Below are 26,864 nucleotides of genomic sequence, written 5' to 3'. Positions count from 1 at the left end.
GGCACGTTGGCCTTCATAGCGAGAGGAATTGAGTATAGGAGCAGGGAGGTCTTACTGCAGTTGTACAGGATCTTGGTGAGGCCACACCTTTGAATATTGTGTACAGTTTTGGTCTCCTAATCTGAGGAAGGACATTCTTGCAATTGAGGGAGTGCAGCGAAGGTTCACCAGACTGATTCCTGGGATGGCAGGACTGACATATGAAGAAAGACTGGATCGATTAGGCTTATAGTCACTGAAATTTAGAAGAATGAGAGGGGATCTCATAGAAACAAATAAAATTCTGACGGGATTGGACAAGTTAGATGCAGGAAGAAGATTCCCGATGTTGGGAAAGTCCAGATCCAGGGGTCACAGTCTAAAGATAAGGGGTAAGCCATTTAGGATCGAGATGAGGAAAAACTTCTTCACTCAGAGAATTGTGAACCTGTGGAATTCTCTACTGCAGAAAGTTATTGAGGCCAGTTCGTTAGATATATTCAAAAGGGAGTTAGATGTGGCCCTCACGGCTATAGGGATCAAGGGGTATGGAGAGAAAGCAGGCATGGGGTTGCATGATCAGCCATGATTATATTGAATGGTGGTGCAGGCTCGAAGGGTTGAATGGCCTACTCCTGCACTTATTTTCTATGTTTCTAGAAGGCACAAAAATGCATACCATAAATGGTGAGGGACCGAGGGTCTTAGGAGGGTGAGGAACTTAACATAATATAAGTATAGAAAAAGTACTAGAAAAAGCACTAGAGAAACTAATGGGACTTAAAGCCAACAAATCCCCTGGACCTGATGGCCTGCATCCTAGGGTTTTAAGTGAGATGGCTATAGAGATATTGGATGCATTGGCTGTCATCTTCCAAAATTCCACAGATTCTAGAATGGTCCGGCAGATTGGAAGGCAGCAAATGTAACACCATTATTCCAGAAAAGAGGGAAAGAGAAAATAGGGAACTACAGGCCAGTTAGCCTGACATCAGTCATCAGGAAAATGCTGGAATCTATTGTTAAGGAAGTGGTGTCAGGGCATTTAGAAAATCAGAACATGATTAGGCAGAGTCAACATGGCTTTATGAAAGGGAAATCGCGTTTGACAAATTTATTAGAATTTTTTGAGGATGTAACTAGCAGGGTAAATAAAGGGGAACCAGTGAATGTGTAGTATATTTGGATTTCCAAAAGGCATTCGATAAGGTGCCACATAAAAGGTTATTGCACAAGATAAGAGCTCATGGGATTGGAGGTATTGTATTAGCATGGATAGAAGATTGGTTAATGGACAGAAAACAGAGAGTAGGAATAAACTGGTCATTTTCAGGTTGGCTGGCTGTAACTAGTGGGGTACCACAAAGGATCAGTGTTGGGGCCTCAGCTATTTACAGATCTATATTAATGACCTAGATGAAGGGACCAAGTATAAATGTATTCAAGTTTGCTGACTACACAAAGCTAGGTGGGACAATAAGCAGTGAGAACACAGTGTCTGCAAAGGGATATAGATGGACCCAAGTGAGTGGGCTGTAAGGTGGCAGATGGAGTATAATGTAGGGAAATGTGAGGTTATTCACTTTGGTGGGAAGAATAGAAAAACAGAATATTTTAAAATGGTGAGAGAATTTGGGTGTCCTCGTGGCAAGAAACACAGACAGCCAGCACGCAGGTACAGCAAGCAATAAGGAGAGCAAATGGCATGTTGCCCTTTATTGCAAGGGGGTTGGAGTATAAGAGTAAGGAAGTCATGCTGCAATTGTAGAGGGCCTTGGTGAGACTACACTTGGAGTATTTGCACAGTTTGGTCTCCTTATCTAAGGAAGGATATACTTGCCTTGGAGGCAGTACAACAAAGGTTCACTAGATTGATTCCTGGGATGAGAGGGTTGTCTTATGATGAGAGATTGCGTAGAATGGGTCTATATTCTCCGGAGTTTAGAAGAATGAGAGGTGATCTCATTGAAACATACAAGGTTCTGAGGAGGTGACAGGGTAGGTGATAAGAGGTTGTTTCCCCCTGGCTGGAGTGTCTAGAACTAGGGGCCACAGTCTCAGGATAAGGGGTATGCCATTTAAAACCGAGATGAGGAGGCATTTCTTCACTGTGTTGTGAATCTTTGGAATTCTCTGCCCCAGAGGACTGTGGATGCTGAGTCTTTGAGATAGATAGATTTTTGAACTCTAGGGTACTCGAGGGAAATTGAGATCGGGCGGAAAAGTGGAGTTGAGGTCGATGATCAGCTATGATCTTATTGCGTGACGGAGCAGGCTCGAGAGGTCTTATGGCCAATTCCTGCTATTTTTTATGTTCTGTTCTTAAAAAGTAGTAGATGTTGGGTCAATTTAAATTTTCAAGACAGATCGACGAGAGTTTTTTTTAGTTAAAGGTATCAGGGATGTGGATCAAAGGGGGGGTAAATGGAGTGAGGTACAGATAAGCCATGATAGAATGGTGAAAGAGGGAGAAGGGACTGAAGGCCTCCTCCTGTTCCTATGAGCGTTGTTTCGAAGATGTGGGAGTTTGACGTGATCAGAATCGGATGTTTTTTGCTGATTTATTTTATACCTTTCTTGATCTGATAAGATCTTTGCAGCTAAGGTTTTACATCTGGACATCTGCAAATAATCATCCATTTGGACCGCAGAATTGTAATAGTCGTTCTTTGTCCAGTGTTTTTTTTAAGTCATTGATACCCTAAATAATTGAGGCAAGTGACTGAGCGGTGAACCCATTGAGGGTTATGAAGGTCAAGTCCAATATTGCGTGTTGCAGTTTTCATCAGTTACTGCTTGCATATTTATCCTTCTGAGTTTATAAAAATCTTGCTTTCAGGGCTTCCCTCAGACTGCTCAGTTACCGAATTTGCCATATATTCTGATACGAAGTTGTGCAAAGCAGGGAGAGCCCAGGTTCCAACGCTTATCTCAGCTGGGTTGGTAATTGGAATACTGCAGTTGATCTCAATGACTTCTCGCTCCTGGTTGCTATCCAGTGACCCCCCAGAGTCTCAAAGCAAAGCCCAGAGTCTCAACCCCCAAAGCAAGCGCTCTACTCGGAGCTCCTTCACGGCAAACGAGCCAAAGGCGGGCAGAGCAAACGTTACAGGGACACCCTCATAGCCTCCCTGATAAAGTGCAACATCCCCATTGACACCTGGGAGTCCCTAGCCAAAGACTGCCCTAATGGAGGAAGTGCATCTGGGAGGGCGCTGAGCTCCTTGAGTCTCATCACGGAGAGCATGCAGAAATCAAGCGCAGGAAGCGGAAGGAGCGTGCGGCAAACCAGTCCCACCTACCCTTTCCCTCAACGACTATCTGTCCCACCTGTGACAGGGACTGTGGCTCTCGTATTCGACTGTTCAGCCACCTAAGGACTCATTTAAGAGTGGAAGCAAGTCTTCCTCGATTCCAAAGGACTGCCTATGATGGTGAGAGTCTCTGGATGTTGAGTCCGGACATAAGCAGGCTTTGCCATGATGCCATTTTGGTTCAATAGCCTTTCCCTACCTCTTGTCTAGATTTTGTGCTTGTTCAGTGACTGTCCTAGTGAGGTATGACAGTGTTGCCGGTGGAACTGTACCCAGCTTGAAATGGCATCTTCAGAACAAGAGGGGAGAAATAGGTTGGAGGAGAAGCTTCAGATTAACCCACCTTGTCTGATTTCTCTGGCCCATAACCCGGGCTACTTCACGCCATTAACTCGGGAGTTAAGTTCATGGAGAATGAAATTCTGCTGTAGGAAGATGAAAAGCCACGATTTAGTAGCTTTGGAGGCAGCAACATAAACACCAATAAACTCATCAGAGAATTTAATGATGAGGTAGGGCTTTCCTCTACCACCAGTTTTGCCGCGGCACTAGCTCGGATGGGGTAGAAAATCCCACGGAGACCACCCCATTATACTGCATCTCCGTCCATTTTTGCGCCGTGTATTTTTATGCATATGTCCACCCGAATATGAGCCAATAATTTTTAAATGAGGCAGTAATGATGGTGTAATGTCTTGGGTCACATTTTCTGTCACTATTTCCTCAGCAATGCTGAATATTAGGCATGTTTGAGGTGATACATAATGTGTAAACACTTAAATAGCCACAGCAGTCACTTAAATCGGCGGAGGGGATGATCAATCCGACTCGTGCAGCCTTTCTTTCCCCACCCTCATTTCTGGCTGTCACCAAGAGCTCCGAAGTTCAAGTGCCAATATTACCAGGGTGCCGCGATCAGCATCGACTGCCCTGGGCGGGTGGGAATCCTCCCCCACCCTGACACTAGTGATTAGACCAACGAGAAAAAATACGGCTAAGGAATCGAGGAAAAAAACTATAGCACCACGTTAAGGAGCGATCTCGTAATATGTACACTTTATAAAATGAAAAGAATATCTAAACAATACTGAGGTGTAAAGCTTTGTAGTGACCATTGTCATCATAGGCGGTCCCTCGTATCGAGGATGACTTGCTTCCACGCCAAAAAGGGATGAGTTCACAGGTGTTTCAATGAAGGACCTAATATTCCAGGTCCCAAAATGTGGAAGATGCCTGTGTATGGATTTTTTTAACGTGTGGTGGCCGTTGCACACTAGCCACCACGGGTTTGACAGAGCTAGGTCTAGGTCCAGTGGCAAGGATTAACCAAGATGACTAGAGACCCGCTCTGCTGCATAGACCTAGTGCGCACACTAGGTGACCATTGATGGTGATTATGTAAACTAAAGGAAGACGGTGGAGAAGCAGGGGAAGACAGGAGAGGTGCCCGTGTCTTGCCAAGTTACATTGACCTAGAGTTTGATTGGATATAACCCTGATGCTCACCTCTGCGGGCCTTGTACTTCTAATGCTAATGCTTAAAATATACTGCAACTTCTTCCTCTAAGCCAACACTGCACTCTTCAGAGTTACATCATGACAGCAAGGCAGTACACCAGAGTTGAAGCACTTGTGTTTGCGTTAATGCAAGATCTAGTTAAAAGGTTTTGTTACAAGTTTAAGGTCTTGGCTTAAACGTCTCCTCAGGTGCAGCGGTCATTCCCGTAAGTAATCTGAGCCTTTTACATCTAGCAGTGTGTCTGTGCTGACCAGTATCTAACTATACAGTAATGTAACCCAGGGTACTCCCTTGTGATCCAAACCAGATACCTGTGGCTTTCGTATGTGTGCTTCAATCTCCAGTGACGGCAGACCGGTTACGGATCATTAAGCTGTTTTATTTGAAGTACCGAATAGAGTTCCCTGTAATATTTTTTCCGGGCCTGTAAGGGGATGCGCGGCCCATTCAAAGTATCCTGCATGCAAAGTTTTTCTATTGAAGAGCCGGCTGTTCAGGACCCCTGCAGTGCTGCGTAGCTTGCAGGGAACATTGATACCGTTATGATCAGACTCATTTAGTTCAATCGGTATAACTTGTCTTTGTGTAATAAAATAATGAAAGCGCCACCCTTCCTCACATCAGAATAACTTCGAACTAGCCTCCTGAAATTTCCTTTTAAGCCTGGCCAAAGCTTACTCTTGTAGCTTCTGTTCATTTTTTTTTAAAGAAAAACCTGACTGCCTTTGCAACCTTTGCTGAACCTGTCTGTCTATGTTTCTGCCTCTGTTTTTTTTTGTGTCTCATATTTCACAGCCATAAAGGAAGGCCCGCCAAGCACCCAGGACCAGAGGCTTCCCAACACATTGGGCTTGAAGTGTTTAGCAATTATTGAGACAAGCTAACAAGTTGCTTATTGTTTACCATCTTTGGTGAAACCATTGCCATTAGCATATTAACCACCTTTCATCATCCCTAAATTTGTGGAAATAAACTTTACTTTGAAAATCCAACATTTAAAGATAGCTTTTCCTTTGTGGAAAATGACAAAAAAAAATGTCAATGTGACTGGCTCTTCCAAAACTTTTGTTATTTTAGTTTCAGAAAAAAGTTTAGATGTCAATGCTGCTTTTCCATCTAGCAGAGCGATCAGGAGAGTGCGATGGACAATCCTGTACATCTATCCAGTGTATAATACAAGTAAAGGGTAATTGCTGCTGGTGCTCACACACACACAGTGTAGAAGTATTTTTGTGTTTCGGATGGTAGGAGGCCCGAGCCTGACCCTGAAAGTTTGTTGCAGTGAGCACAAGTCGAGTTGTTGGGTAAGAGCCCGAACTTAACGCATTTCAACTCCTGTTCCCATTCTTTCTTTCAGATGATTCTGAGCCCACGCCCGTCAGTTCTGAGCATTCTCCACAGCCCGATGCCAGGGGATGGAAATGTTCCACTTCAACTACCTCATCACAGAATGAAAAGAAACAGGCTCACTCGGAAAATGGCACGAAGAGGAGGTCAACAAAGCCTGTACACATGAGGAGAAACATCCGGTACAGCGAGTTCTGCCTCCTTAAACTTTGATAAGTTCTGGAAAAGTGCAGGCAATTTTTGCATTTTGTACAGTACACAGACACTGGTGCAGAGTTCTGTTCTGCGTGACCACAGAGCTGTGTGAAGCCAGCGGCACAACCTGATATGATTGGCTTGTTCTGCTCGAAAGCAGATACTGGTGTCAAAGGAAGGCTGTTTGGACTGTGGAAAGGGCCAAGTCAGAGGACGCTAAGCAGCTTGATGATGAAAACATATTCAGTGCCCAGGCATCAGTATTCAGCCATTAATGTTGAAGGTTTCTTGGGAAATGCACTGAATATAGAGCACTGTCCAAGAAGATTTTCAACAGAATAAGGAATGCATTACCCTGTTACTTAAAGCACTGGAGGAAGCTTTAATCTGACACTAAATGAAAAGGATTCTATTCACCAGCATTAACTCCCTCACCTCCGTGAGCACAAAAACAGCAACAAAAGATTATGGCAGGATTACCATGAACTGCCATCAGTATTGGTAACAGCCTGTTCTGTGCCTTTACTGTAGTTGCTCAGCGCTCTACTGAGGCCACAGTGGCTGTTTTATTTCAGTAATTAGACCTTTACCCTAGTGATTAAAATGAGCTCTAACTCCCCTCCCATTTCCCCCAGATGAGATCAGCTAACTCGACACAAACCAAAAGTTCTGACATTTCTGGTCAATATGACTCAGTTACACACTGCTTTAACCAACTGAAGCACTGAGGAAGACAGTTGCTTTTGTTTTACAATCCAGTGAGTATGTGAATCAGTTTAAACACTGGGAATGTTGAAACAAGTTGCCCTCTAATGGTTGAATCAATGTGGCACTCTTGTATACTTCAGTACTACATCCTTTCTCAGTAAACAGCCACTAATGCTCTCCTAAAAACGTAGTCACACAGCAGCAGTATCATGTACAGTGCCAGCGGTTGCTGGTACAGAATCTGACCGCAAACAAAATAAAACTCTTGACCGAATCAGAGCTTATTACATACAAAAAATATCACCTGAGATATGCAAGGCTGTGATCATGGGTATGATTGCAGGCAAAAGAGTCCATTTTCAGGTGTGAGCCTGCATGGTGAGTACTGGCAAAATATCTGGCCATAGGGGTGAATCACATTCACATCCAATATTCACAACTGTGTGCACTTTAGTCACTTGATGGTGACAAGGGGCAGGAATTCTGGCAGATTTGCTTTTGTTTGTTTCCTCACCATCCCAAGGCTGCCAAGCCTCGTTGCCGTGCCCTGCTTGCTTGCCCGTTGCCGTGCCCTGCTTGCTTGCCCGTTGCCGTGCCCTGCTTGCTGCCCGTTGCCGTGCCCTGCTTGCTGCCCATTGCCGTGCCCTGCTTGCTTGCCCGTTGCCGTGCCCTGCTTGCTTGCCCGTTGCCGTGCCCTGCTTGCTGCCCTCAATATCAACTCATTCAGCACAGAGGGGGCTGTTGTCCTTTTTGACATCTGAACCTCTCATTTAGAGTCAAGTCTGTAACTTACTCCCAGGTATCCATTCTACCCATGATGCGTTCAAGACATGCTTTATGCTGGTCTGAAAACATTCAAATGAAAAATCTCTCGGCTAAGTCGATAAAGGCAGCATATGACTCAGCCATACAGACCCAGTGGGTTTGATTCCCTCTGCTGATCTCTGCCATGGTAGCAGTAGGGATCCTGCAATGGGCCTCAGCCGCCCACATGGTAAAAAGGTTAGTGCAGAGAAACGTGCATGGGCTATATCCACCAAGAGCTGGAACGTTTACAAGAGATTAGTGAGAAAATTAGTGCAAAAATATTAACTTCAGGAGTCTTTGAGTTAAGGGCAGGAAAATCATCCCGGGTTCCCTCTGCTGATCATCATTCAATGGCCACTGCTGGAAAGTGTGGTTGTCGGGTGAGGGTGGGATTAGGCTAGGCTGTAATTCCTCCATTCGTCACATTATTTGCGCAATTGAATAACCTCATGACACCAACCAGGCTTTTTCATGAAGAATTACAACTCGAGTAAGGTACCAGCGGGTCTCCGGTGCCCCTGAATCCAAAGTCTAGCGGGTTTGCACACGTTCGGAAGAAAACTTACTCTCTAGTTTGAGTCGTGTGCTGCATTCCCATTGCAACATACAAACTCAATGCTTTTGGCACTCAAATGTTTCAATAATCATGGGTGACTTTAACCTTCATATTGATTGAACAAAGCAAATTGACCAAGGTAGCCTTGAGAAAGAGTATCCGGGATAGTTTCCTTGGAACAGTACGTTACAGAACCAACCAGGGAGCAGGCTATCTTAGATCTGGTACTGTATAATGAGGCAAGATTAATAAATGATCTCGTAGTAAAAGATCCTCTAGGAATGAGTGACCATAATATGGTTGAATTTCAAATTCAGTTGGAGGGTGAGAAAGTTGGTTCTCAAACCAGGGTCCTAAGCTTAAATAAAGGAGTCTACAAAGGTATGAAGGCAGAGTTAGCTAAAGTGGACTGGGAAAATAGACTAAAGTAAGGGACGGTTGAAGAGCAGTGGCAGATGTTTAAGGAGATATTTCATAACTCACAACAAAGATATATCCCAATGAGAAGGAAAGACTGTAAGGGAAGGGATAACCATCTGTGGCTAACTAAGGAAATAAGGGATGGTATCAAATTGAAAACCAAGGCATACAATGTGGCCAAGACTAGTGGGAGGTCAGAGGATTGGGGAATTTTTAAAAGCCAGCAGAGAACGACTAAAAAAAAATGATTGAGAGGGAAGATAGATTATGAAAGTAAACTAGCACGAAATATAAAAACAGATAGTAAGAGTTTCTACAGGTATATAAAAAGGAAAAGAGTGGCTAAAGTAAATGTTGGCCCCTGGAGGATGAGACTGGGGAATTAATAATGGGGAACAGAGAAATGGCAGAGACGGTGAGCAAATATTTTGTCTCTGTCTTCACGGTAAAAGACACTAAAAACATCCCAATAGTGGATAATCAAGGGGCTATAGGAAGGGAGGAACTTAATACAATCACTATCACTAATGAGGTAGAACTCGGTAAAATAATGGGACTAAAGGCAGACAAGTCCCCTGGACCTGATGCCTTACAACCTCGGGTCTTAAGAGAAGTAGCAGCAGGGTTAGTGGATGCATTGGTTGTAATCTACCAAAATTCCCTGGATTCTGGTGCGGTCCCAGCAGATTGGAAAACTGCAAATGTAAAGCCCCTATTTAAAAAAGGAGGCAGACAAAAAGCAGGAAACTATAGACCAGTTAGCCTAACATCTGCTGTTGGGAAAATGCTGCAGTCCATTAGTAAGGAAGCAGTACCGACCGGAACATTTGGAAAAGATTCAATCAAGCAGAGTCAACATGGTTTTATGAAAGGGAAATCATATTTGAGAAATTTGCTGGAGTTCTTTGAGGATGTTAAAAGCAGGGTGGATGAGGGGGAACCAGTGGCTGTGGTGTATTTGGATTTCCAGAAGGCATTCGATAATGTGCCATATAAGAGGTTACTTCACAAGATAAAATCTCACGGGGTTGGGGGTAATATATTAGCATGGATAGAGGATTGGCTAACTAACAGAAAACAGAGTGTCGGGATAAATGGGTCATTCTCTGGTTGGCAAACAGTAACTAGTGGGATGCCGCAGGGATCAGTGCTGGGACCTCAACTATTTACAATCTATATTCATGACTTGAATGAAGGGACTGAGTGTAATGTAGCCAAGTTTGCTGATGATACAAAGATGGGTGGAAAAGCAAATTGTGAGGAGGGGACACAAAATCTGCAAAGGGATAAAAACAGGCTAAGTGAGTGGGCAAATATTTGGCAGATGGAGTATAATGTGGGAAAATGTGAGGTTATCCACTTTGGCAGAAATAATAGAAAAGCAAATTATAATTTAAATGGAGAAAAATTGCAAAGTGCTGCAGTACAGAGACCTGAGGGTCCTTGTGCATGAAACACAAAAAGTTAGTATGCAGGTACAGCAAGTAATCAGGAAGGCAAATAGAATGTTGGCCTTTATTGCAAGGGGAATGGGTATAAAAGCAGAGAAGTCCTGCTACAACTGTACAGGGTATTGGTGAGGCCACACCTGGAGCACTGCATACAGTTTTGGTGTCCGTATTTAAGGAAGGATATACTTGCATTGCAGGCTGTTCAGAGAAGGTTCACTAGGTTGATTCTGGAGATGAGGGGGTTGACTTGTGAGGATAGGTTGTGTAGGTTGGGCCTATACACATTGGAGTTCAAAAGAATGAGAGGTGATCTTATTGAAACTTAATTTAAAGATAATGAGAGGGCTTGACAAGGTGGATGCAGAGGATATTTCCACTCAGAGAGAGAACTAAAACTAGGGGACATAGTCTTAGAACAAAGGGCCGCCCATTTAAAACTGAGATGAGGAGAAAACTTTTTCTCAGAGGGTTGTAAATCTGTGGAATTCTCTGCCCCAGAAAGCTGTGGAGGCTGGGTTATTGAATATATTTAAGGCGGAGATAGACAGATTTTTGAGCGATAGGGAGTAGAGGGTTATGGGGAGCGGGCAGGGAAGTGGAGCTGAGTCCATGATCAGATCAGCCATGATCTTATCAGGCTCGAGGAACCAAATGGCCTACTCCTGCTCCTATTTCTTATGTTCTTAAGTGTCCAAAGTTCCATTGAATCAGAACAGGCAAATGGTTCTTTTTTTTTTTAAAGTGCCAAATCAGACGCAGCAGCTTCAGCCCCATTTGGCCAATAGATGAATTAATGGAAAGTATTTCGAAGGGATAGGCAGGAGATTGGTACAGTAATAAACTAATGAGAAAAGGCAGTGTGCATTTAAAAGGGGAAGGTCCTGCCTTTTAAGGACATGGCAGATTAAATACATGGTGGAACTCCCAATGATATGAATTTTTGTTGGACTAATGAAAACGTTTGACAAAGATTCAAATGGAAGACATCATTTTAAAAACTATAGGAATAAAATGTGGGACTGGATAATAAGTTTGTTTATTAAAAAAACAGGAAACGTAATACTCATGAGGTATGTTGTCTTACTGGGAGGAGGAGAGAGGTGTTGAGTGCAGAGATCAGTGTTTGGACTCTTTTATTTTAATCAATGTCAAAGTTCTAGATTTCCGAGTCTAATGTAAGCTTAACCTGGCGAGCTTGCAACACTATATAATAGGGAGAACAGTAGGCCCGAGACAATTCAAGAAAAAAAAGTACAGAAGGATTCTGGCTACTTATGCAATTGGGGAGATAAATGAAATTTATCACTGAAAAGGGTAAATTGATATTGGATTATAAATACACAATGAAGAGAATTTAATTGTCAGTGAGAATTACAAAGGAACCTGGGAGTTTAGGGTAGGCATGAAAACTTTGAACATTTGGACAATGTGACAAAGCAATTTTTAAAATATTCATTCTTGAGATGTGAGCGTCACTGGCAAGGCCGACATTTATTGCCCATCCCTAGTTGCCCTTGACATAAGGTGGTGGTAGGTTTTTCTCTTGAACCGCGGCAGTCCGTGTGGTGACGGGACTCCCACAGTACTGTTAGGTAGGGAGTTTCAGAATTTTGACTCCGCAACGATGAAGGAACATTGATACATGTCCAAGTTGGGGACTTGGAGGGGAACCTGGAGGTGATGGTTAAAGCTAATAGAATGCTAGGATATAGAAACATAGAAAATAGGTGCAGGAGTAGGCCATTCGGCCCTTTGAGCCTGCACCACTATTCGATAAGATCATGGCTGATCATTCCCTCAGTACCCCTTTCCTGCTTTCTCCATACCCCTTGATCCCTTTAGCGGTAAGGGCCATATCTAACTCCCTCTTGAATATATGTTGAATATATAAGTTGAACTGCAGAGTACAAGTCAAAGGTTTCCTAATAAACACCCTCACTCAGACTACAGTGTCAGTCTAGATATATGCTGAAGCTCTGAAATGGAGCTTGAACCTAATAAGGGAGCATCTTGCAAATAGTGACCATAATATAATTGAATTCAATATTAATTTGTGCAAGGCACAAGCCGAGGTTTTATATTTAAGTAAAGCAAGCTTTGAAGGGAATGAGAAATGAATTAACTGCAGTAAACTGGGCTGAATTGTTAATGGGTAAAACTGCAAACGGTGGGAAAATTTCAACGAAGTATTTGGTACATTACAAAACCAGTACATACCCCTAAAAGGCAATGGTTCAACTTCTGTAGTTAAGCAAGCATGGTCAACAAATGAGATAAGAGACCGTATCAAGCTAAAAGAAAAGGCTTACAAAAATACAAGGAAAAATGGAAATTAAGCAGACTGCGAGAGATATGAGCAGCAACAAAGGGATCCAAATAAGTAATATGCGCAAAAAGGAATGTGGGGAAAAAAAACTTGCCAGGGATGTTGAAGCCAGCAGCAGAAGTTTTAATAAATATATTGATAAAGAGAGTGGTAAAGGGGAACGTGGGCCATTAAAGACACACGCACGCGAGACTAATTGATAAGAAGGAAGTGGCATACTTGTTAAATGAATACTTTATATCCGTTCTCACAGTGGAGGGAGAGGACAAAATACAATGGTACAAGGAAACCGAAATACCAGCCATGGAATAGAACTCACTGTACTTAATGTAATTCCAAATAAATGATAATGGAGAATTGAATGGAACTCTGCCAATAACAATTTGTACCAGTGCATGAAATAAGTCTAGTATGCCCCTGCTGCTTTGTAACTGGAAGCCAAGATGGTGATTTGGCTGGCATTCTTGTTTTAACTGGTAATCTTTTTTTTCTCCCAGTTGGAAAAGTAAGATCAGGAAGTCATAATTTGGGAAATTGGGGTGCAGGTCTTTGAATATATAAGCACAATGCACTTGTACAACAGAGTGTTTACAGCACTGAATTGTAACCATTCTAAGGGCCCAAGTTTCCACATGATTCGCGCCTGATTTTTAGGAGCAACTGGTGGAGAACGGACTATTTTAGAAATCGCAATTCTCCACATTTTTTTTTCTGCAGTTCTAGTCAGGTAGAACAGTTCTAGTTTAGAACAGAATTTTTTCTTCAAAAGGGAGCGTGTCCGGCCACTGACGCCTGATTTGAAAGTTTCCACAGTGAAAATGTACTCCAAACTAAAGTAGAATGGAGCCAGTGAAGATTTTTGTAGAACTGAAAAAACCTGTTCTACACATTAAAAAATTAGGCGCAGGTTACAAATTAGGCGTCCAGAACGAGGTGGGGGGAAGGGAACTCATTAAATTCTACAATAAATCCTTATTTATACTTCTACAAATTACAAATATTATACAAACCATCTTCCTACCTGTGTGAAAGTGCTTCAGCCAGGGAGAATTCTGCAGCCGTTCGTGCCGCTGAGCGGGAGGGGGGGGAGAGAGAGAGAAAGAGAGAGAGAGAGAGAGAGAGAGGGGGGGGGGGTGGCGGAGAGAGAGCGAGAGAAAGGGGGGGAGAGAGAGAGAAACACAAAGTGGGGAGATAGAGAGAGAGAGAGAGAGAGAGAAACACAAACTGGGGGAGATACTGGGAGCGGGTGTCGGGTCTGGTCGGCGGGGGTGGGGGGGGGGGGAGAGCGAGTGTCGGGTCTTCTCGGGGGCGGGGAGCAGGAGCTGACCGTGGGAGGAGCCTCATTCACGCAGCCCCAGTGAGGCCATTCAGCCAGGGCTTAGGGGCTGCCTGCTTCGGGCCCCTCCCACACAGTTCAGCTCCTGGAGCTACTGCACTTGCGTGCCGACTGTAGCGCGCATGTGCAGAGGTCCCAGCACTGTTTTCAGCGCCGGGACCTGGCTCCGCCCCCCCCCACAGCTCGTGCTGGCTGCGCCGAGAGCCAGAGGACCTGTAAGTAGGTGGAGAATACCGAGGATTTTTTTAGGCGCGAAAAACGGGCGCCCAGCTCGGAAGGGCGCCCGTTTTCTTTCTTGTGGAAACTTGGGCCCTAAGTGTGGGCTTTTTTTGGACTGAATCCATTTGATATCTAATGTTTTTTGTTCCTTGGTTCCTCAGAAAGCTATTACGGGAGGACCAACTTGAGGCTGGAACCAAAGCAGCTCAACAGGAAGAATTAGAGCGACTCAAACGACTTGAGCAACAGAGGAAGGAATTTGTGTTACCCACATTGCCGTTTGAACTCCTACAAGGTGAGAGTGGGACACTGGCCACAGGCTAGCCTGTGCGCGTGTAGGAGTGTTGCCCTCAGTAAAGGGGGAGGGCCCAGATGGCAAGATTTTGTTTTACTCTCATTAGCTGGTTACCACTCTGGTGATCCAGATAGTAAGTAACCTTACAGCCTTTACTGATAGTTTACATGTACTTCCCTAGCATAACTTGCATTTGTTTGTGTCAAAAAAACAGACATTTTGACTCTCATCACAGTAAGTGGCAGCTTGAGGAGGATCACTCAAAACGAGTATACAGCAATACTTAAAATGTTTTATTTATACACTGATTTCCCAGTCCCAGCCTTGGTGAACTAGAGAGCGCAATAATGGAGGCTAAGCAATGCCCAGAGAGGAATGGGGAAAATAGGAGGGATGATACCACTGTTCTAATGGACCTTCCATTGGTGGAGCCATGGGAGCAGGTCATGTACCATCTTTGTTGTGTGTGGTATTTTGTAGATAGTCTGAAAAGAGGCAAAGGACCATCAAGACAAGGAAGGTCCCATATTTAAACCAGAGCAGCAGTAGAGGTGCTATATGGAGTTCACCTCTGTTCAGTGGTGGCCCCCAATTCTGATTTCTATCAGACCACCAGTGCTGGTGTGTTTATAGAAGGCGTAACACAAAGAAAAGAGCCCAATATCTCAATAGCCATGGAGCTGGTTATTGGCAGAGTGTCCGAAGATTCATCCCCTTCACGCACACCCTGTTTGTCATGTGCAATGATGTCATCATAGCTCAAAGTTTGATGTCTAAAACCTGTGGTCGGTTGAGATTGGCTTTACTTTTGGGGTTTCTCTGGCAGTTTAATACATTGACAGAAATCTGGGAGGTGAAATCCAGACAGACGTGAGTTGTTCATGATCAACTCCTGCAAAAAAGTTGCCCTTGGTTGGATCTGGCATGAGACGAGATGAAAAATTACTTTGCGAGAGTAAAGAAAGGAAAATGCGATAGATCCGACCAGAAATAAAACTAGTCAGGCTGGCATAAATCTACATTTTAGGAAATTTTCTGGTTGCCAAGTAGGTCCTCAGGTGCAAGTGGGGAAGCGGATGAGGGGCAATAAGGTAAATCTCACAAAGCTACACTCCGAGCAAGCAGCTGTGCTTGACTCGAGCACAGGTTTGGAGAATCTATAGTGGAGGTCAGTGCACCTAATTTTGGCACTCCTGAGGTGGCCGTCGCACATGACTCTCCAATTCATTGTTCCCAGTGAGACTCCCTTCCAGAAACACAGCCTTGCAAAATTGACCCTAATGTAAAAATGTGAGCATATCTCTGCGAACGTTGGTCAAAGTGGGAAATAGAACGTAATGTGTAGGTTGAGTACAGAAAGATTGCATAAGTTCTCCTCGCTTGATATTTTATAACGTTTACCTCAAACGGTGCATGTTAGCCTGGATAGCAGCATTTATATAATGCCTTTAATGAAGCAAGATGTCCTCGGTTGTTTCACAGCCGTGTTATCAGACAAAATTTGATACCGAGCCACAGAAGGAGATATTAGGGCAGGTGATCAAAAGCTTGATTTTAAAAGACTGACAGGGAGGTGTAAAGGTTTAGGGAGGTAATTCTAGAGCTTGGGGCCTAGGAAGCTGAAGGCACAGTTGCCAATGAAGGGGTGAAGAAATCGGTGATGCACAAGAAACCAGAATTGGAGGAATGCGGAATTCTCAGAGCTGTAGGGCTGGATGAGATTACAGAGATGGGGAGGAGTGAGAATATGGAGGGATTTAAATGGTGACCATGATGTAATAAGTCCTGGCCCAACTTATTTTAAGCATGTGACCTTTGATTGCAGTTGTTTCTAAAATCTGTTTTTCTACCACCCTCAGAATCCAATACTCAAACCTTAAAAAAAGAGCCCGTCTGGAATGAGGGTAAGTGAACGTGTTTATCTGAAAACATTCTACAAGTACTGCTGCTTTAAGTAGTTTGTTACTGCTTCAGCCCTTTGCATGTAAATCAGTTAAACAGCGGTTGAAAATGTCAAAGGGTCGGTCGGAAAAGACTTGTAGGAAAGCTATGCAGTAAATCCCAAGGGCCCCACAACCCTATTCAGTTTCTGTAGTTATACACACAAAGTAGATGGCTGGAAACAATTATGCTATGCCTCTCACTGGAATAATTATTAATTGGCCATGAAAGCTTTTTTCTTGAGTTTCCCGCCCGAGAGGAACAGTAATAGATGTTGAGCAATGGGGTGAAAGTCTTTCCCCTCCATGTGTTTGCATGAATGCTCACTCAGCAGAAATAGTAGTGGGTGATAAAATTCATCAGAAACATGTTCCCTTTAAATCAGTTGTGCAGTGACTTTAAGTGATTGTAAGGATGCTGCTATTTAGGGGTATAACTAGCTACCTTCAGGTCGGCTTAACAAGTATGATAAGATATATCTGAAATGTTTATAAGGGGTAAAGGTGAATAAAAGGTGTCAATTTCACTAGAAATTCCAAAATGTTATGCTTCCATATCTCTAGATGTAGTCCTGACTTAATGGACCTTTCAGCACCAAAATAAATCAAAAGGCAAATGAGCATATACGTGCTGGGACAGAAACAAGAACTGGGGATTTACTGGAATGTTGGTTAAAGAGAGGTGGAAATGATCACAACCAGTTGTACTCAATCTACTGCTTTGCCATTCCAGAGGAAACTGTACAGAAAGCAGATGAGGTTGTGTTGGCTCCACCAAGACTCCCAAAACTTGATGTCATCTGTGTGGACATAAGCAGTGGGAGCGAAGAGGATGCAGAGGGAGAAGAGCGCGTTGTAAAGGATGGTGAGAATCAGAAGTAGAGATCATTGATGGACCCCATCGTAGTTTTTCCATCTGTAGTTTTCTCCTTTGTTTCTCCATGCAGCCCCGCCTCTTCCCCCCCCCCCCCCCCCCAAAAGAAATAGCAAACTCATGCCGGGGTACAGTTCCTCAGGTACTGACAGCCTAGATTACCTTCTAGATCATGGCTCATACTTTTTTGCGAAACCTGCCTGTAGCATTTCCCCAGTAAGTGTTTCCCTCTTACTTTCTGAACCTACCCCACTCGCCTTATCTAGCACACGTGTTATGGCGTAGGAAGAACTTCCTTCCACCTATCCTTCTCTATTAGTGACTTTGAACCTCCAATGAACTTGGGTTTCCTAACTCGCTGCCTCCTGATTTCTGGTCAAACACTTGGTCACCAGACTCTAAGCTTGATGAATTAAATTGACACTCAGCTTCGGGGACAATGACAAATAAGAGGGATAAAGTTTATTTGTGTGAAATTGTTGTTCCGTCATACCACTTGCACAACTTCCCATTATAATTGAAGTATATTAGATCTATTTTACCTCTGTGGTTTCATAGCAGTTCCTGTAAGAAGACTTTGTCCCTTTGTGATCGAGAAACTGTATCTTTGTCAAAAATCTGTACTTGCAGAGTTGCATGACCCTGAGAATTAAAAATGACCCTACTTGCTGTAATCTTGTCTCTTGGATTAAATGTTGTCTTGTGCAAAAATGCTGCAACCTGAATTGGCAGATATTACACATGGAGAGGAGATTTTGCAGGCTACAGTAACTAAAATATTTATTTGCAGTCAAATATAAAAATGAAGCAAAGAAGAATTTGGCAAATATTATTGAATAAGTACAACAGGCAAACTTAGTCATGGATTTTTTTAAAACTATTTTTGAGAATGTTTTGAGATTATCCAAATCCACATGCCTTTGACCTCTCAGCTCAACCACAATTGAATTAAGCCTCATAATTGGGGTTGTCCTGACCAAATCTCGATGAACTGAAGAATTGCAGCATACTTTTATCCACTTGAGTCCTTTAAAGCTAGAATCCTAGCCACAAACCTGTTAGTTTGCTGGGTGTGCTACAATCCAATCAACGGGAAAATATGTTTATTTCTCCGCTCGGAGTCATTTGATAATGAGATTCCAGACATTCAAAATGGATAAGCCATTGGATCATTCAGAAAGCCGGAGAGACTTTTGCTATCCTTTTAGCCATTTAAATTGGTGGGCTAATTTAAATTCGAATCGGCGACCACTTGCTCATTCAATCAGCAGAACAAAGCCACCTGATCTGTTGAATGAGTACCACTGCCTGCTGTTTCAATACAGGAAATCGCCATTTTGTAATACCACCCTTCCTATTTGACATTACACCTTATTTTTCTGTGTTTCTCAGAGGATGTGATCGAGCTGAGCTCGGGGGAGGATGATTCACTGCACATTCTTGACAGTGAATCCAGCAACGAAGAGGAGGAGGTAAACGAGGAGAGCAATGGGGCACATGTGAACGATGCCTTGAATCAGCCAGATGATCTGGGCCGCGTCCTGGTCAACATAAATCACCCGCCCAATGAGCAAGATATTTTCCTGGCACCTCAGCTGGCACGAGCTGTCAAATCACACCAGGTAATGGGAGCTCATTTTATATCAGATATACTGTGCACTGCTTTGTGCCTGGCGTGGCACATCTGAATGTCTTTCCCCAGCTAGTGACATAGCTGCAGGGTGTGTACAGCGAAGAGTGACGTCATCAAGGTCCTGGTCGGTGATTGGAGCGTGGGCAGATACAGCAGGAGCGACGATAGACTGCGGAGGGATGTGATCAGGACCCAGGGCAGGTATGAGTTTGGGGCCCAGGGGCAGCATGGGCCAGCCCACACTGCGGTACGTGTGCGCACTAGGCCCGTGCAGCAGAGCAGGTCTCCAGTCGTCTTGGTTAATCCTTGCCACTGGACCAAGACCTAGCTCAGTCAAGCCCGTGTGGTGGCTGGTGTGAACGGCCACCACATGTTAAAAAAATCCATGCACAGGCATTTCTACCCTTCAGGATGTAGTTCGGGACCTGGAATATTAGGTCCTTCATTGAAACACCTGTGAACACATCCTTTTTTGGCGTGAAAGCAAGTCATCCTCGTGTCGAGGGACTGCCTATGATGATGGTAATAGATGTCATCGTTCCCACTTGTCAGTAGCTTTGAATCTTCTGAGGCCATGACTCTCAACCAAATTGAACCTAATTTTGTGAATGTGGTTTATTTTAGTGGGCTCTTGGATCATTTCTATCGCCTGCTCCCTGGAACCTTGTTGGACTTGAGAAATGGGTTGGGCTAAGGCGATCCTAAAATAATGTCAGTGTATCCAGGATTTGTATTAACCCTTTTGCACCATAACATTATCTCTCATTTACTTAATTACAGGATGGACTCACTGGGCTGTTTTTAATTTTGTTCACAGTGGAAGAAGTTGACTAACACATGGCAGGTGCAGAGAGTTAGACACTGAAAGTTAATCTCTGGGAACTGGGTTTTGAGCCCAGCACAGACCCTTTTCTGTGGGTCTTGATGAAATGAGTCTGGTCAGTCTCGGTCAAGTCCCTCGTGAATGCAGGTGCACAGCTTCCATTAAAGTTGCCCTAACTTGGAACAAATTGAGCAGTCTGCCTCCTGAGATATACATATTGGAGAAATGGAAATGTGGTACTGGCTTTTCTGAGAAGAGATGGTTGAGTATGTTGGCAAGGAAATGTCTGAAGTGGGTGCTCGTGATTGAGGTGCTGAGGGCGCAGTGATAGTAATTTCCTTTCCTCGGGTCAGCACATCGCCGTCACTGAGTGCTGGATCTGGGCTGATGTTGGCTGCTGTGGGGGAGGGGCTTTACGAACGGCTGCTGTCAGTAGAGGTCTTTTTTCCACAGGCGTTGGCCACAGAAAGAGCCTCTGAAACAAATGCAGTCACTATCTGGGCATGGGTTAAGAACAATTCTTTCTGCAACCCTTTGACGTCATTCTCTCAGCTGTGTGGGTACAAAGAGTACCTTCCCCCAGATCTCTCCCAATGGTGCTAGGGGTCATGTGAGATTTACCTTTCAGTGTTTCTGTCCTCTAGGTTAGCCTCAGCCTCTGCTGCAACAGCACTGGGCAAGGCTCAGAGCTGTCCCTATGGGGGAAGTGTGGGCATGGGGGTATCAACACTCTTCATGCTTGGTTAGAAGTTTGTAAGAATAAATTCTACCTCCTGCATATTGCACACTTGCTCATGCCCACCATCTTGCTGTTCACCGCTTCTCATCCTTGTTGCATTTATTTTTTGTTGCGGCATTTCTGCTACACAACACAGTGTAGGCACAGATTTGTGTCTAAATGTTAAATGGGCTATTATTAGCAGACTCCATTGTCCAGTTCTGTTGCCGTAGGGAAAATGATAGAATTTTTAAGGACATGGTAACAGGGACTCCGAACTTCAAGGACACCCTCAAAGCCTCCATGAAAAGGTGCAACATTCCCACCGACACCTGGGAATCCCTGGCCCAAGGCCGCTCAAAGTGAAGGCGAAGCATCCGGGAAGGCGCCGGACACCTCGAGTCTCTTCGCCGGGAGCAAGCTGAAGCCAAGTGTAAACAGCACACGACAACCCAAGCACCCCACCCTTTCCTTCAACCACTGTCTGCCCCACTTGTGACGGAGACTATAGGTCCCGCATTGGTCTCATCAGTCACCTGAGAACTCATTTTTGGTGTGGAAAGCAAGTCATCCTCGACTCCGAGGGACTGCCGAAGAAGATTTATGAATGGGAAATCATGTTTGACAAAGCTGTTAGAGTTTTTTGAGGTTGCAACTAGCAGAATAGATAAGGGGGAACGATGTGGTGGTTGAATTTTCAGAAGGCATTCGATAAGGTGCTTCACGAGATTATTAAACAAAATTAGGGCTCACGGGATTGGGGGTAATATACTAGCATGCACTGAGGATTGGTTAATGGACAGAAAACAGAACAGGAATAAACAGGTCATTTTCGGGTTAGAAACATAGAAAATAGGTGCAGGAGTAGGCCATTCGGCCCTTCTAGCCTGCACCGCCATTCAATGAGCTCATGGCTGAACATTCAACTTCAGTACCCCATTCCTGCTTTCTCGCCATACCCCTTGATCCGCCTAGCAGTAAGGACCTCATCTAACTCCTTTTTGAATATATTTAGTGAATTGGCCTCAACAACTTTCTGTGGTAGAGAATTCCACAGGTTCACCACTCTCTGGGTGAAGAAGTTCCTCCGCATCTCGGTCCTAAATGGCTTACCCCTTATCCTTAGACTGTGACCCCTGGTTCTGGACTTCCCCAACATTGGGAACATTCTTCCTGCATCTAACCTGTCTAACCCCGTCAGAATTTTATATGTTTCTATGAGGTCCCCTCTCATTCTTCTGAACTCCAGTGAATACAAGCCCAGTTGATCCAGTCTTTCTTGATAGGTCAGTCCCACCATCCCGGGAATCAGTCTGGTGAACCTTCGCTGCACTCCCTCAATAGCAAGAATGTCCTTTCTCAGGTTAGGAGACCAAAACTGTACACAATACTCCAGGTGTGGCCTCACCAATGCCCTGTACAACTGTAGCAACACCTCCCTGCCCCTGTACTCAAATCCCCTTGCTATGAAGGCCAACATGCCATTTGCTTTCTTAACCGCCTGCTGCACCTGCATGCCAACCTTCAATGACTGATGTACCATGACACCCAGGTCTCTTTGCACCTCCCCTTTTCCTAATCTGTCACCATTCAGATAATAGTCTGTCTCTCTGTTTTTACCACCAAAGTGGATAACCTCACATTTATCCACATTATACTTCATCTGCCATGCATTTGCCCACTCACCTAACCTATCCAAGTCGCTCTGCAGCCTCACAGCATCCTCCTCGCAGCTCACACTGCCACCCAACTTAGTGTCATCCGCAAATTTGGAGATACTACATTTAATCCCCTCATCTAAATCATTAATGTACAGTGTAAACAGCTGGGGCCCCAGCACAGAACCTTGCGGTACCCCACTAGTCACTGCCTGCCATTCTGAAAAGTACCCATTTACTCCTACTCTTTGCTTCCTGTCTGACAACCAGTTCTCAATCCATGTCAGTACACTACCCCCAATCCCATGTGCTCTAACTTTGCACATCAATCTCTTGTGTGGGACCTTGTCGAACGCCTTCTGAAAGTCCAAATATACCACATCAACTGGTTCTCCCTTATCCACTCTACTGGAAACATCCTCAAAAAATTCCAGAAGATTTGTCAAGCATGATTTCCCTTTCACAAATCAGGCTGTCCTTGGGTGTCCTGGTACATGAATCACTGAAAGATAACATGCAGGTACAGCAAGCAACGAAGAGAGCAAATGGTATGTTGGCCTTTATTACAAGTGGATTTGAGCATAAGAGTAAAGATATCTTCAATTATATATGGGCCCTGGTGAGACCACACCTGGAGTTTTGGTCTCCTTACCTAAGGAAGGATATACTTGCCGTTGAGGGAGTGCAACGAAGGCTCACCAGACTAATTTCTAGGATGGGGGGGATTGTCCTATGAGGAGAGATTGAGTAGACTAGGCCTATATTTTCTAGAGTTTAGAAGCATGAGGTGTGATCTTATTGAAACATACAAAATTCTTACAGGGCTTGACAGGGTAGATGTAGGGAGGATGTTTCCTCTGGCTGAGGAGTCTAGAACCAGGGATCACAGTCCCAGAATAAGAGGTCAGCTATTTAGGACTGAGATGAGGAGAAACTTCTTCACTCAGTGGGTGGAGAATCTTTTGTATTCTCTACCCCAGAGGGCTGTGGAGGCTCAATCTTTGAGTATATTCAAAACAGAGATCGATAGATTTTTGAATATTACGGGAATCAAAGGATATGGGGACAGTGCAGGAAAATGGAGTGGAGGCCTGCTCCTAGTTCTTCCTGTAAGTTCTTATGTTATAATACAGTGGAGATTTATCTGGTGGTGGGATTTTGTGGTATCTTGTCAGTTGATAACTTGGCTTTTACACTCTGTTCCCCCCTACAGGTCGGTGGAATTCGTTTCCTGTACGACAATCTGGTGGAATCACTGGAAAGGTTTAAAAGCAGCAGTGGATTTGGCTGTATCCTAGCACACAGCATGGGCCTCGGGAAGACCCTGCAGATGGTCTCCTTCGTGGATGTCCTCTTTCGATACACAGAAGCACGCACTGTCCTCGCTATCGTACCGGTGAGTATCTGCAAACTGCTTTTATCAATCACGTTACTGAAGGGCCTTTTCTTGGGAGGAATGAGAAAGAAGAAATGAATGGTAGATCATACCTGACATGGGTGTCGGTCTGTATAACTTGAAGGTTAGGGCTTTGTGCATACAAGTCAGTGCGATGTAATGCAACAGCCTGATACTCATCTCTTCAGATATCTGGTTTTGTATTGCACTCCACAGAGTTGCTGCATCATGGTGTTATTGGTATTCCCTTGCTGTGGGTACTAGGAGTGAAGCAGTTACCGAAGAGAGAGGGTATTAAAGCAGTTACCGAAGAGCGAGGGTATTAAGCAACAGGGGAAGGGATGCTCGGAGGAGTATCTTGGCCAGTTTTTACAGAGAAATGGAATGTGTTCTGAACAGATTTAGTTGTTGCATGAATGCTCCTATTGGGGAGTCGGGAAGGGTCTGTGATTGATGCAGTGTGGGAGCTGAGGGTGGGGTTGTGCTTGTGCAGAGATGATGCTGGCTGATTGTACTCTGTTGATTTCAGGTGAACACTTTGCAGAACTGGTTGGCCGAGTTTAACATGTGGCTGCCTGCCCCAGAAGTGCTTCCTGCAGACTACAACTCTGAGGAGATCCAGCCCAGGAGTTTCAAAGTTCACATCCTAAATGATGAACACAAGTATGTCCTGTTGCATTTTTTTTAAGGGAGGGCATCCAGAGCCAGGTCTGACCCAGAGAGGGGAGAGGCTGCACAAACACCTTAAATTCCAGAACTCTGGTATGATTGGGAAGTTCAGGGATGGTAGTTACAAATGTTACTTGCCTTGAAACCTAGTACAAACTGAATTAAAATAAATGTGAGAGCACCCTGGCTCTGTTACTAAATGCACTGCCTGGGGTGTGACTGAGCCACACAGCTGGAATGTCCCTGAGGGCCTGTCTGCCTGCTCAGGTGGGCGTTAAAGATCTCTTGCCACGATTTAAAAAGAGCTAGGAGTTCTCCCAGTTTCTTTGGCTAACATTCCTCCCTTATCCAAGGCTGCGGAAAATCCCTACGTGTCACAACATAATTCTAAAAGGACAAAGCGTGTTTAAAATAAACAAGCCTGAAGGCTCGAAGTCTCAATGCGAGGAGCATTCGTAATAAGGTGGATGAATTAATTGTGCAGATAGCTGTTAACAGATATGTAATTGGGATTATGGAGACATGGCTCCAAGGTAACCAAGGCTGGGAACTCAACATCCAGAGGTATTCAATATTCAGGAAGGATAGACAGAAAGGAAAAGGAGATGGGGTGGCATTGCTGATTAAAGAGGAAATTAACACAATAGTAAGGAAGGACATTAGCTTGGATGATGTGGAATCAGTATGGGTAGAGCTGCGAAACACCAAAGGGCAGAAAACGTTAGTGGGAGTTGTGTACAGACTATCAAACAATAGTAGTGAGGTTGGAGATGGCATCAAACAGGAAATTAGGGATGCATGCAATAAAGGTACAGCAGTTATCATGGGTGACTTTAATCTACATATAGATTGGGCTAACCAAACTGGTAGCAATACTGTGGAGGAGGATTTCCTGGATTGTATTAGGGATGGTTTTCGAGACCAATATGTCGAGGAACCAACTCGAGACCAGGCCATCCTTGAGTGGGTCTTGTGCGATGAGAGAGGATTAATCTGATCGTGCGAGGCCCCTTGGTGAAGAGTGACCATAATATGGTAGAATTCTTCATTAAGATGAAGAGTGACACAGTTAATTCAGAAACTAACTTAACTTAAAGAAAGGTAACTTCGATGGTATGAGATGTGAATTGGCTAGAATAGACTGGCAAATGATACTTAAAGGTTTGACGGTGGATAGACAATGGCAAACATTTAAAGATCACATGGATGAACTACAACAATTGTACATCCCTGTCTGGCGTAAAAATAAAACGGGGAAGGTGGCTCAACCGTGGCTAATGAGGGAAATTAGGGAAAGTGTTAAATCTAAGGAAGAGGCATATAAATTGGCCAGGAAAAGCAGCAAACCTGAGGGCTGTGAGAAATTTTGAATTCAGTAGAGGAGGACTAAAGTTTTAATTAGGAGGTGGAAAATAGAGTATAGTAAGCTTGCAGGGAACATTAAAAACTGACTGCAAAACCTTCATAGATATGTGAAGAGAAAAAGATTAGTGAAGACTAATGTAGGTCCTTGCAGTCAGAATCAGGTGAATTCATAATGGGGAACAAGGAAATGGCAGACCAATACTTTGGTTCTGTCTTCACTAAGGAAGACACGAATAACCTCCCGAAAATACTAGGGGACCGAGGGTCTAGCGAGAAGGGGGAAGTGAGGGAAATCCTTATTAGTCAGGAAATGGTGTTAGGGAAATTGATGGGATTGAAAGCTGTTAAATCCCCAGGACCTGATAGTCTGCATCCCAGAGTAGTTAAGGAAGTGACCCTAAAAATAGTAGATGCATTGGTGGTCATTTTCCAGCATTCCATGGTCTCTGGATCAGTTCCTATGGATTTTAGGGTAGCTAATGTAACCCCACTTTTTAAAAAAGAGAAAACGGGGAATTATAGACCAGTTAGCCTGACATCGGTAGTGGGGAAAATGCTGGAATCAATTATTAAAGATATAATAGCAGCGCATTTGGAAAGCAGTGACAGGATTGGTCTAAGTCAGCATGGATTTATGAAAGGGAAATCATGCTTGGCAAATCTTCTAGAATTTTTTGAGGATGTAACTAGTAGAGTGGATAAGGGAGAACCAGTGGATGTGGTGCATTTAGACTTTCAAAAGGCTTTTGACAATGTCCCACACGAGATTAGTGTGCAGAATTAAGGCACATGGGATTGGGGGTAATGTATTGAAAACTGGTTGGCAGACAGGAAGCAAAGAGTGGGAATAGACAGGTCCTTTTCAGAATGGCAGGCAGTGACTAGTGGGGTACCGCAAGGTTCAGTGCTGGGACCCCAGCTATTTACAATATATATTAATGATTTAGACGAAGGAATTGAATGTAATATCTCCAAATTTGCAGATGACACTAAGCTGGGTGGCAGTGTGAGCTATGAGGAGGATGCTAAGAGGCTGCAGGATGGCTTGGACAGGTTAGGTGAGTGGGCAAATGCATGGCAGATGCAGTATAATGTGGATAAGTGTGAGGTTATCCACTTTGGTGGCAAAAACAGGAAGGCAGATTATTATCTGAATAGTGACAGATTAGTAAAAGGGGAGATGCAACGAGACCTGGGTGTCATGGTACATCAGTCATTGAAAGTAGGCATGCAGGTACAGCAGGCAGTAAAGAAAGCAAATGGCATGTTGTCCTTCATAGCGAGATGATTTGAGTATAGAAGCATAGAAAATAGGT

At 44.1% G+C, this 26,864-nt stretch overlaps 1 protein-coding gene across 1 annotated transcript in view; it reads left to right on the top strand.

Annotated features, from left to right (window-relative positions):
- rad54l2 (RAD54 like 2) overlaps nucleotides 1–26,864 on the top strand; it is a 149,787-nt gene that overhangs the window by 73,371 nt on the left and 49,552 nt on the right. The window contains exons 3-9 of the mRNA XM_070895822.1: nucleotides 6,170–6,341; nucleotides 14,339–14,472; nucleotides 16,332–16,376; nucleotides 17,146–17,277; nucleotides 18,679–18,908; nucleotides 23,332–23,514; nucleotides 24,044–24,177. Of these exons, the coding sequence (XP_070751923.1) occupies nucleotides 6,170–6,341; nucleotides 14,339–14,472; nucleotides 16,332–16,376; nucleotides 17,146–17,277; nucleotides 18,679–18,908; nucleotides 23,332–23,514; nucleotides 24,044–24,177 (1,030 nt within the window). The remainder of the gene's footprint in view (nucleotides 1–6,169; nucleotides 6,342–14,338; nucleotides 14,473–16,331; nucleotides 16,377–17,145; nucleotides 17,278–18,678; nucleotides 18,909–23,331; nucleotides 23,515–24,043; nucleotides 24,178–26,864) is intronic.

The sequence above is a fragment of the Pristiophorus japonicus genome, chromosome 12 (assembly GCF_044704955.1).
Source record: "Pristiophorus japonicus isolate sPriJap1 chromosome 12, sPriJap1.hap1, whole genome shotgun sequence".
Taxonomy (NCBI): domain Eukaryota; kingdom Metazoa; phylum Chordata; class Chondrichthyes; family Pristiophoridae; genus Pristiophorus; species Pristiophorus japonicus.
This window is presented reverse-complemented; position numbering and strand designations above follow the sequence as displayed.